The sequence below is a fragment of the Balaenoptera ricei genome, chromosome 1 (genome assembly GCF_028023285.1).
Source record: "Balaenoptera ricei isolate mBalRic1 chromosome 1, mBalRic1.hap2, whole genome shotgun sequence".
NCBI lineage: Eukaryota > Metazoa > Chordata > Mammalia > Artiodactyla > Balaenopteridae > Balaenoptera > Balaenoptera ricei.
The window spans coordinates 26,303,743-26,316,177 of NC_082639.1; the positions used below are offsets into that span (position 1 = coordinate 26,303,743).

General features: G+C 54.6%; 1 protein-coding gene across 1 annotated transcript in view; it reads right to left on the reverse strand.

The window, feature by feature from the left end:
• TRIM62 (tripartite motif containing 62) overlaps positions 1–12,198 on the reverse strand; it is a 34,075-nt gene extending 21,877 nt beyond the window's left edge. Inside the window, exons 1-2 of the mRNA XM_059918503.1 lie at positions 12,144–12,198; positions 11,181–11,705 (exon numbers count right to left, since the gene is read on the reverse strand). Coding sequence (XP_059774486.1) covers positions 11,181–11,588 — 408 coding nt within the window. The 5' untranslated portion in view covers positions 11,589–11,705; positions 12,144–12,198. The remainder of the gene's footprint in view (positions 1–11,180; positions 11,706–12,143) is intronic.
• Positions 12,199–12,435: the final 237 nt, after the last annotated feature.

Sequence of the window (12,435 nt, forward strand, 5' to 3'; positions counted from 1 at the left end):
AGGAAGATGCAGTCTGGGTCCCTGATGGGGTAGCCACACCATCACTGCACTCAGTGATGTGCTAGGAAGCTTGCCCTCTGGAAAAAAGAAAAACAGCCCCGATTTATACTGTTGGCCAATTTCCTTGGTGTAAAGGCTCCCCTCACAGCCAATTTGAAACTCTCCATGTGAGGTCACCGGATGCAGAGCTGGGAAGAGATTTGCACAACTAGTTCTGAGGAACTGGGACAAGCTGGCTCTGGCACACCACTGACTGTGGTCCTGTCCTATAGACATGTTTTACGTGGGAGAGAAATACATCCCTATCTAATTTCAGCTACTCTGGGCAGCTCTCTATTACTAACAGCTGGAAGTCATTCCTAATAGATTCACGTGCATCAGAGCCACTGGAACAGACGGATCGTGTTCACCTAAGAGTACAGAATGACTACTCCTCTCTGACGACCTGAGGTCTGTGCAGCTTGGGACATAGTCTGCTCGAGACACAGATTTTGAGGAGATGAACCAAATGCTACAACCCTTCCCCTTGGTGGTCCTCATAGACCCAGCCACCCAGGCAGCTCTTCAGAGTCTCTGAGAAAACTGCCCTGGAGGCCATGTTCCTCACATCACTCAGGGCACCCCAGGGACACGGTCAAATTCCTCCCTGCTTTCAGGGCCAGGGAACAACGGGATCCCGGGAGTAATGGAACACTCATTCGTCCATTCCACAAACATGTGCTGAATGAGGCCTCCTTGGGCCCCACATGCTGCTGTGTCAGCGACAGGGAGAGGGATGGGGTACGAGTCCCAACCCATGATGCCTCAGGAGGTGTGCAGATTGGCTGGGGGAGACAGGGACATAGACACTCACATAACAGTGGACGCTGGAATAGTGGTACGGGACCCCAAAACTGCCCCTCCTCCATGTTCTCCATCGCAGTGAAGGGCACCCTCACCCCCGCTGCCATCCAAGCCAGAAATCTGGGGGTCACCCTTGACATGGCCCATGCCCCCAATCCAATCAGTCATCAAGCTTGCCCTGGAATTTGTTCTCTCCTCTCTATACCCACCACCCCAGTTCAGTTTTCATCACTTCTTTTCTGGACTGTGGCCCCAGGCTCCTCCCTGCCCCACAAAGCAGCTGGGGTAATCGTTTGACAGGACAGATGTGTCCCTGCCTCTCCTCCCCGAGCCACTCTGCAGGGTTTCTACATTGTCTGGGAAGAAGGGCATGAAGCCTGAGTGTGGCATTCAAGGCCCTTCACTACTGGCCCCAAATTTCTTCTCCAGCCTTTTCTTTTCATCCAGACCTGTACTGTTCAATACAGTAGCCACTAGTCACATGTGGCTATTTAAATTTAAATGAATTTAAATGAAATACCATTGAAATTCAGTTCCTCGGTTGCACCAGGGTGCACATTTCAAGTGCTCAATAGCTACAAGTGACCAGTGGCTACGGTATCAGCACAGATGCAGAACACTTCCATTATCCCAGAAAGTTCTACTGGACAGCGCTGCTCTAGATGCACTGAACAACTTGCCATGCTCTCTGCCAGGTCTTTGCACATGCTGTTCCCTCTGTCTGGAATGCTCACCCACATGGTTTTCTCCACTTGTTAGGCTCATGCTCATCTCGTAAGATCTAGATCAGACATCACCTCCACTGAGAAGCCATACCCCAAACTCCATTCTGTCTTCAGACAATCCTCTGTGTACAGAGCCTTCCCTCACACTATCTGGCACACACTGCATTTTAACAGCAAGGTGACCTGTCAGTCTTCTCCATGAGGTATGGGCTCTTAGGCCAGGGACTGTGTCAGATAGATTTTCACACTATCAGTACCTAGGACAGGGCCAGGCACAGAGTTTGCGGAATGAATCTGCCCACAGAGGAGGCTGGGCTGGGTCAGAGCTCACCTCCAAAAAGGTAGGAGGAGACCCCAGGGAGGCAGCTCTCCTCAGGTGGGCTACTGAGCCTGAGGGAACAGCTAACTTAGGAAAAACAAAACCTAGAACCCACAGAGCAAGACTAGGAGGCAGCCTGTGCTTTGTCACTTCCTCTGCCTTCCCTCCTTCCAGGCCTGGGACCAGACCTGATTCCCTGGGTTAGGAGACTGGTTTTGCCACCCACTAGCTGTGTGACGTTGGGCAGGTACCCTAACCTCTCTGTGCCCCAGTCCCTCGTCTGTGAAATGGGGATAACAATACCTCCTAGGGTTGGGAGGGTGAAATGAGATAACAGTAAGAAGTGTTTAACCACAGTGGAGAGCCTGGCCACACTGGCTGCTCGGGAGACAGAGAGGTCGCCATGTCCCACGTGAGGCTCCTGGGTCACTTCTCCACGTCCCCACCATTCACTATGTCCAGGCCCCTTCTTTCCTCCTCAGATGGCCAGAGCAGGAAGGAGCCCCAGGAACCATCTGCTCCAACCATCTGGATTTCTTGAACAAGAAACTCAGGTCCAAGAAAAGTGACTGAGTGGCCCATGGCCACACAGCTTTACAGAGAACCAACTGGAAAATTTCCTCCCAGCAAAGATCAGACAGGAAACAGGAAGCTGTTGATAAACTCCTAAGCAATAGAGCTAACTGTGAGGAAGGACGCTGGCCATGCCAGAGGCTCAGAACCATGTCTGGAGGTGGCATGGTTTGGGTTTGAATTTCACAGGCATCATGTCACTTAATTCTCACAACAGCCTCATGAGGTTAGTGCCTTTATCACTTCAGTCTCACAGAGAGGGAAATGGAGGCTCAGAGAGGTCAGGCAGGTTGCCTAAGGTCACCTAGCTCATAAGAGTCAGAAGTGCGGATCTGAGTGACTCCAAAATCCATGCTGGAAACCGCTCGGCCTCTCTGCCTCCCGCTCAGTTCAATACAGCCATCACGTCCGGGCACCCACGGTCAGGCGGTGTGCCAGCCGCTCCGAGTCTGCAGTTTCCAGAGGAGGCAGAAATGCAGATAGGTAGACTGTAAGGGAGAGCAGGACAACGCGGAGGGGACACCAGGAAGCCGGCTGTGTGTGTGACACCATCCCTCCCACCTCAGCTTCCAAACCTGCGAAGTGCAGCTAATGACAGGGCCAGCTCTGTGGTTGCTGTGAGGATTAGGTGACTTAATACCTGACCTGAAGTGAGGCACAGGAAACGCTCAGTCACTCGTAGTCATTGTCATTATCGTCACCATAATTATAATTGTATGTGAGGGCTTCCCTTGTGGCGCAGTGGTTAAGGATCCGCCTGCCAGTGCAGGGGACACGGGTTCGAGCCCTGGTCCGGGAAGATCCCACACGCCGCGGAGCCACTAAGCCCGCCTGCGCGCCACAACTACTGAAGTCCGCGCGTCTAGAGCCTTAGGCGCCCAACAAGCTCCGCAATAAGGGAAGCCACTGCAGTGAGAAGTCCCTGCACCTCAATGAAGAGTAGCCCCCGCTCGCCACAACTAGAGAAACCCCGCGGGCAGCAACGAAGACTCAACGCAGCCAAAAAAAAAAAAAAAAAAATTGTATGTGCAATAGGGACTCAGAACTGTGGGAGTTTCTTGGAGAGAGTTTATTTCTGACAGGAGGATCAGGGAAGATGGATGGATGGATGGATGGATGGATGGGCAGGGTCCCTTCAAGTCTCCAGGGCGGGGCCAGAGCATTCCAGGTGGAGAGAACAGGGGCACACCTGGCGCGTGCAGGAAGTGGGGGGCAGTTGGGGATGGTGGGAGCCAGGTATGTGGGTGGAGTCACAAGCTGGAAAGGCCAGTGGGGCTAGCAGGGGTGAGGACACTGTGGGTGGGGTGGAGGATGCCTTGGAAGTCAGCCTGGGGAAGCCGGACTCATCAGGCCCCATCAACTCTGGGGCAGGGCAGGAATCAGGGATGGGAGGAGCGCCCTTCTGAGGGCAGAGCCATAGCTCTGTACCCCTCCCTCTGGAGAGAGGGCAGAGTCAGGGCTGGTGCAGACCTAAGCACACAATTATGCAAATATGTCAGCTGAGAGGCTCTGGGGCTCCCACAGGCATGGACAGGCCAGGACTCAGGCAGCCACTGACGGGGAGAACAGAGAGCCAGGGCTCACATGCCCCGAAGGCCAGACCTCCCCTCCTACGAGGCCATCCCTCTCCCAGCCCAGAGGAAAAAGCTGTTGCCGGAAGCCATCTCCCCTGGCTTCAGGGACCGACACCCCCTCCCCCTGACCCCCGGTCACCAAGCAGTGCTGCCCAGTGGAAATAGCATGAACTTGGGTGTGAGAAGAACCTGGGTTTGAATCCTGCCTGTGTGCCCTTGGGTAGATCATTTCTTCCCCTCTCAGTGTTCCCCTCTCAGTGTTCCCCTCTCAGAGCCTTATCTGTAAAATGAGGACCGGAGCCACTTGCGGGGATGTGATGAGGATTAAATGAGATGACACCCTTGAAGGGCCCAGCATGACGCGGCACACAGTAGGTGCTCAAGGCCCGCTCCCCTTCTCCGTGCCCAGTTACTGCCTTCTCTTCCCCTCTCTGACCCAAGGATACACCAGATCTTCACATGGCAAACTGAACTTGCCTCTTTTCTCCTTTCCCCCCTTTTCTCTCTTCTACTCACAGCCCTCCGACGCTCCTGCCCCTCCCGACAGACCTGAACTCTCGCACATCTTCTCTGCCTCTGAGCCCCAACCCTGTCCACACACCTCTGAGCCTCGCGGTCTCTGGCAGGCAGCACCTCATGGCTGCTCCCCTTCCTCCAGGCTGCCCCCCACCCGTCCCACCTGCACGCTGCCCCTTAATGCACACCGACTCGGCCAGCCTCGCCTGCTCCAACCTGTTCCCGGCTCCCCCGAATCTCCAGGATCAAGTCCAAGCTCCTTGGGTAGGGGTGGCACATTCAAGGCCCTTTATGAGCTGGTCAAGCCTCACTTTCCCACCCCTTCCCCTGCAGCTACAACGAACCACTGGCTCACCTCCATGCTTGCCCCTGTCTGACTCAGATCATCTGAGTCTGAATTCTAGCTTCAGCGACACTTATTGGTTGTGTGGTCTTAGGCACAGTTTCTGAGCCTCAGTTTCCTTATGTATAAAAGGGGGCAATGAGACCCATCTCCTAGGGCTGCTGTGAGGATTAAACGAGAAAGGGTGCCTGCCCCTGGCACTCTCTGCACCCAGGCAGTGGGGCTGTGGATGTAGCTATTCCCTCTGTCTGTAACGTCTCCTTTCTCTGCTCTCAGGATTCAGCTCAGTTGTCAGCTCCAGGGGGACCTGGGCAACCCTCAGTTATGGCCAGAGGAGCCTAGGACATGACCTTGCAGCTTCTGGGCCTATCACCCAAGAACCACTGCAGGGCCAAGCTTGTCCTGCTCTCTCCTGGGCCCAGGACCTGGCCCTCAGTTAGCTATAGCAGGAGTGTCAACTGAAGAAATTATTGAATGAATCCCTGAATCCAAGATAGAACCATCTCCAAATCCTCCACACCTGCCCCAGTGTTCAAGCAGAATTCAAGGTCTGGAAGGTAAATGATGCTGTGAAAATAGCACTGGACTGAGATTCCAGGGAGCTGGGCTCTGGACCAACCACGGGCAAGTCAGTTTCCCCATCTGTAAAGTGGGGAGAGGATGGAAGTGGATGGTTTCTGAGGTCCCTCCCCACTTGGATGCTCCCTGAGGCAGTTAGCGTTTTGGTGAGGTTGAGTTCTGAGCCAGACAGACCTGAGTCTGAATCCCAGCTCTGCCTCCTGCTTGCAGTGTGATCTTCGGCAAGTTACTGAGCCTCTGAGCCTCAACGTCTTCTTCTGTGAAATGGGGCTGATCCTAGTCCCACTGGGGGAGTAGGGAAAGGAAAAACGGCCGCTGTGAGGATTCAATGCCCGTAACAGCACCTGGCACATAACAAGTGTCCAATACCCTCTGACTAGTGTTTTTTTACATAGGGTTGTTACTGTTTCTGTTGTCACTTCCTACCAGATCCTTTTCTCTCTAGAAGATAAACATCCTGGGGCCCCAACTTCAATTCTGAGTTTTGACACCGTGGCCTGTGCTTAGCCAAGGTGTCCTGGATGAACAGGCTTTGCTGGCTGCTGACTGACACACCTGTGAAGAGGGAAGTAGAGATGCTAACAGCAGCCCGGGGTCTGACTCACTGCCAGCCTCGCCCCCATGGAGGCTGCTCTTTGCACACAAATCCTGTCCTCTCTCGGGAAAAGTAACGTCAGAGGCCACTTCCCCAGGACGCAGACAACCTGGCTGCCTCCCTGCCCACAGTACAAAATAAAGCGCCTTCGCATCAGTTGTCTCTGGATAGGCAGCAATTCTCTCTCCCTCTTTATACATTAAGTGGACGGTTTTGTTCTTATTTCCACTTCCCAGGTTGGGAAAGCGTGCAGAGAAGGCAGCACCTTCCACTCAGCTGGAAGAAGCCAGCGCCGGGATTTGAATCCGGTCCCCCAGCTCTGTTCTTTCCCCGTGTGGCTGCCTCGACATCTCTGGAGCCTCATGCCCAACTCCTCAGGGCTCCCATCCCAGGCTGATCCACTGCTGTCTCCCTTGGCATGAAGGAGGCCTTGGGAAGGGCTCCAGTGGTCACATGAGACCTGGAGGGGGTGGCTGGGACTGCATCCAATCCCTCCTCTGGAGGTTAGGAAGCTGAGATGGCCAGAGAGCCGGATGGCATGCCTGAGCAAGATGACATCCAGCACCTGCCCTCGGTGCATCAGCTGGCACGGGCAGACTGTGTCCTTAGCCTGACCCTGTGCTGAGTACACTTAAAATACAAAGACAGGCAGGGTGTGGGGGAGACAACTACCCAGCCCTCAGAGGCAGCTCGGAGGCCATGTGTGGCCAGTTAGCTAAGCTTCAAATCCTGTCCCTGCCATTTACCAGCTGGGTGACCAAACAAGTCACTGAATTCCTCTGAGTCTCTGTTTTCTTATCTGTAAAAGGAATAATTTACAGTACCCACTCGACAGGGTGTTATGAAGATTAAATGAGGCAATACCAGAAAAGCGCTTAGTATAGTCCCAGGCAGTGGGCTAGGGCTCAGTAAGTATTGGCCGAGAAGCCCCCAAACCCTTCTGAGATGGGGCTCCTTCCATCCCCTTTGCTCTATGGTCCAGTGCTCAGCAGTGAAAAAAAAGGAAAGGTACGTGCACACACACACACACACACACACACACACACACACACACAAAACATGCTCACATGCCGTTTACACAACAATAATTCTGTAGAACTATAAAGCAAATCGTTAAGAAAAAGACCATGTTTTTCCAACGGGTAGAATTATGGGGGATTTTAACTTTTACATTATATAGCTCTGTTTATTATGTTCATTTTATAATCAGAAAAAATAAAGATATTTAAATATTGTCGTGTGCTACTGTGTGCCAGGCACAGCATCAGGCACTTTTGATACAGCCTCCCTAACCCCTACAACATCCTTCCCAGGAAGGTCAGGTTATCCCCATGTTCTAGACGAGCAGGTGGAGGCTTAGAGAAGTGAAGTGATCTGACCAAGGACACACAGATTATCAGTGACGATGCCAGGATCTGACCCCAGTATTGGAATCTGGGGCACAGAGCGATTCTGCCTGGCAGGTCAGGGAAAGCTTCATGAAGGAGGTGATATCTGCACTGAGCCTGGAAAGCTGAGTAGGACTTCTGTAGGCCTGGGTTCTCAGCCAGGGGTGATTTTGACCGTAGAGGACATTTGATGAAGCCTGGAGACATTCTTGGTTGTCAGAGCTTGGGGTGGGTGGTGCTACTGGCATCCAGTGGGTGGAGGTCAGGGATGCAGCTAAACATCCTACGATGCATAGGATTGCCTTGCATAACAAAGACTTATCTGGCCCCAAATGTCAATAGTGCCAAGTATGATGTAACATACTGGAGCTGTCATTTATCGAGTGCTTACTATGTGTCAAGTTCTGTACCAAGTTCTTGCAAATGTCATCTTACTTAATTCAACCCCATTATTCCCATGCTGTGAACGAGGGACCTGAGGCTCAGAGATGATAAGGAACTTCCCAAAGGTCACACAGCCAGAAAATAGGAGTGCAAGGTTTGAGCTGCCTGAATACAAAGCCAGAGCCTTTAACCTTTCTGCTCTGCTGCCTCCAGGATTTATAATAAATGCAAAAAGCTCCAGGCCAACTGCTAAGCAGCGGGATGTAAGGAGACTCCAGCTGAGCCAGGAGTCTCCTCTGGCCTCAAGGCCTTGGGAAAGTTTCCCCCCAACCCCGGGGCATTTCCCCATCTGTCAAATGAAGTTTGCATCAGGCGATCTCCAAGGCCCTGCCGGCTCTGAGTCTGTTATTCTCCAGGAGAGGGGTCCAAGCCCAGGCTCCAGGAGCCCTGGGGACAAACCACCAGCTGCTGGGAGAGGAAGGGGTGTGATGGGCAGGCTCAGCCTCATTTCCAGTGCATAACTAGCTAATGAGCCCCACTTCCCCATGAAGAGAGGGCGTGGGGTGGTGAGGGTGGGGAGTGGCTTGAACCTCACCCAGGAGCTTACTTCTCCAGGGGGAGGCATGTTTCTCTGCTACTTTCTTGCCAAGCCCAAAGGAGGCACCAAAGCAAGGCCTCCTGCTCAGGTGAGAGGCAGGTCTGGGCATTTGCCCAGCTGGGCACATGAGTTCTCAGAGGTAGAAGGAGAAAGAATGGGAGCACTTGCTGATCCAGCCCCTACCAAGTGCCAGGCATCTCAGTAGCAGGTTCATCTCAGGTCAGCCTCATGAAAATCCTGGTAGGAAAGAATCATCCTGACCCCGGTTTACAGGCGAGAGCATCAAGGCTTCCATGAAGAGATGTGTTGATTACACAGACAGTGCTAAAGGAAGGTTTGGAACCCAAGTGTGACTGACCCCAGGACAGTACACTAGAGGGTAAGTGAGTGGCAGTCCTCTTTTTCTTTTCACCCAAGAATGACAGTGTTTCAGTAACGTTGGGGGAAAATATATGTTCAATTTCTCCTGCCTGCCCCAGGTCATGGAATGGACTGAAAAAAACCACAACACAATAATTTGGATTTGCTGGTTTGCAGACAGGAGAACCAAGCCTTGGAACACAGAGTTCTCTCCAGCTTGCAAGTCAGACAGGGAGAGGAGGGGGTGAGCAGCAGGGGCGGGATCCAGCCGGGGTCAGGCTGAGCTTTCTTGGCCGGCGCTCCCACTGTCTGGCAGTGTGGCTTTGGGTAAGTCACATCACCTCTCTGGACCTCAGTCTCCACATCTACATAATGAAGAGGTTGGGCAGATGGTTTCAGATGGAGTCCCTTCAAACTCACGACCTGCACCTAGTCCTGTCCAAGCTTCTCTCCTCCTCCCTGTTTATGTGATTTCATAGACGGGGAGATGGGTATACCAGTGCCTGGCACAAGGGGCTCTGGGGGTAGACGGTCAATGCCAACCTTGTGCAAGCTCCCAGAGCCCCCAACTCTTGCTCTCCATCCTCAAACAGCCAAACTGGAAGGGAGTCAGTGGTGGTTGGGGATTAAAGGGACAAGGAGTGGGTAAGGTGAACATGGAGTCATTTCTCCTAGGGCCAGGGCATCAGCTGGTGCAGGCTGGCTCACAGAGACTCATGTATAAGTGGGGGAGGTGACCCCCTACAACAGGGAAAATAGTTATTTAGCTCCTGCTTAAGGAGTCAAAAACCTTCTTCTTCCGAAGGCTCCACAGTCTGGGCCAGCTCAGGTCAGGACTAGTCATTCATTCAGCCTTTACTGATGTTCACTGTGGGCCAGGCCTTGTGGCAGGCTTTGGGGCCATAGATATGATGACTAAGAGACTTCTCTTGGGGACTGTGTGCTAGCCTGGTATCCCAAGGCCAAACACACTGCTGCTAGGTTTAAATGGTTTAGCTGCTAGATTTAAATGGGCTGCTAGATTTAAATGGTTTAGCTTGAGAAAAAGATTCCAGGCTCAAATAACCTTGGGAATCATTTTATTAAACACAGCAAAATGGGTTTCTTTGCTACAAGATTTCTCCAAGCCTTTAATATGCAAATGTACACTGAGAATCCTCCAAGGAGGGTATAGAGAATATACTATATTTCCTAAATATAGCTAATCTTGGAACACTATTTTTTTTTAAAACATTATACTTATTAACAGAGATTGGGAAGATGCAGCTCTAATGCTATTGTTTTGGCCAGTGGAGCTTAGAGAAGGCTTACACGGAGAGGGCATTTGAGCAGGGCTTTGAGAGTTGAGTAGGAGTTAGTCCGTGAGGACAGGAAGGCTTAAGGGAGACCAATTACAGTCCTAGGCTGACTATGTTCAGGTTACCCTGCATGTACTGTTTCATTTAGTCCTCAAGGTCATGATGCGGGTGACAGAGCTAAGGAGGTCACCAAAAGTCCCTGGAGACTTCTAGAGGTCCACCTCCCTCGCTTTTCTTGAATCACCTCACCTCGGGGCCTTATTCTCCAAATCTTGAGTCTTTAAGTCCTGTCCTCACTCTCAGCCTGGCCTCTACCGTGATTTAAACCCAGAATGGTCTTTACAGTATCTGAACTTGATCCCAGCCTTAGCCCCTCATACACCTCGGCCTAGCCCCTGGCACCCAAACCTGCTCTCTCAGCAGTTTGCTGACACTCATTTAGACCCTCTCTTAGATTTAACCCTGACCTGCCCAGAGCGATCTAGCCCAGGTACTGCTCCCCAGGCCCTGATGCATACCTGATTGAATCCCGGGTCATCGTGCCCCAAAGCCTGCAGCTCAGCTACTCCGTATAGTCCAGACTCATCCTCGGATGGCGGCCCCACCTCCTGTCTAGCCCCGACTTTGTCCCATTCCCCATCTGTGTCTTTGTCTCCAACTCAGTCCTGAACCCTTCTTACGTGGGTCCTGTCTCCAGGTCCAGCCCCATGACCCCTTACAGTGGCCCTGCCCTTGCCCAGCTCTGATTTGGCTCCGTCCCTAACCTTGTCCAGGCGGTACCTGGTTCAGCTCTGATCTCATCTGTCCCTGCCGTTCCACTCCATTGGTGATCTCTCCCCAGCCATGGACCCACCCACCCCCCACTTCAGGTCTCTCTGAGACCCCGCCTGGTGAGCACGGCCCAAGGCCCCACCCTCAACACCGCCTCCTCGCCGCGGCCCCGCCCCGTCCTAATTCTGATAGGGCCCTGACCCTGCCGGCGGCCCCGCCCCATGGCAATTCTGACTGGGCCCTGCCTGCGGTCCAACCCTGACCCCGCCCCCGGGCCGACCCCGCCCCCGCTCCAGGCCCGCCAAGCGGCTCACCTGCAACTCCTCGAAGGCGTCATCGATGCCCGTGACCTGGTGCTGCTCGTGCAGCGCGGGTTCATCGCAGAAAAAGCAGAGCAGCGCGCGGTCCGTGAGGCAGAAGAGCTTGACCTTGTCGTGTGCCTGGCAGGGTCGCGCGGCACGGCGTGCGTTGAGGATGGCGTCCAGCGGGAAGGCGCTGTAGCGCTCCACGATGTTGGCCAGCTTGAGGCTGGGCGCGAGCGCGGGCTCGGCAAACGTGCGCCGGCACTCGGGGCAGTCGCGGGCGCCCTGAGCCTCCTGCCTCACCCAGTGCTCGGTGATGCAGCGGCGGCAGAAGTAGTGCTCGCAGCCCAGGCTCACCGGGTCCTGGTAGATGCTCAGACAGATAGAGCAGAGCAGCTCGTCCTTGAGGCTGCACGCCATGGCGCCGGGGACGGCGGAGAGGGTCCCCCGAGATGCAGGGGGCCGGCTGGAGAGCGCGACGCTGTCGGGGGCAGCACCTAGGGATGGGTGCGGGGAGCAGGCCCGGAGAAGCAGGAGCTACAGGAGAAGGAATGGGTGCTGTCTGGGAGTGGGGTAACGCGAGCAAGAGGTGCGGGGTAGAGACTACCCGGGAAGCGAGCCCAGGAGGGTGGTCTCGAGGCAGTGGGTGACCCGGAGCGATGGGTGCTGGAGGGAGGGAGCCGTGGGTGTCTGAGGGAAGGTGCTCCTAGCAAGAAGCTTCTAGGGAAAGGGGCAGTCAGAAGGGATGTGTGCTGGGAGAAGGGGATCTAGGAGGGGGGCGGAGGCCTTGGGGGGCTGTAATACCGGTATGGGTGCGGTGGGGGGAGGGGGAGAAGCTGGGGATGGGGAATTCAGCGGGAGGGGGAAGCCAGGCAGAGCCTCACCTCGGCTGTGCCTGGCAGAGGAGAGGAGGGCTGTGAGCACGCTCAGCTGCCCGATCCCGGCCCCAAGACCCGGCCCCGCGCGGCCCCTTACCCCCGCCGGCTCATCGGCCACTGCTCCGGTCCGAGCGCAGCCTCTCAACCCGGAACCAGCCGAGCCTGAGTAGCCGGCGGAGGTGGCTCCCTCCCCGCCCCCGGGGGCGGGGCCTCAAGGACTCCGCCCCCGCGGCGGGCGGGGGAGAGGAGGGGCGTGGCCCGGCCTGCAGCCAGCTGACCCCCTCCCCGCCCCCACCATTCTCCAGCTCCCAGGGGTGCGAAACCCAGCTGTTCCTTCAGGGTGTGCACTTGGAACAACATCCAGATCTCGCTTGGGGTCCCTGCGGCGG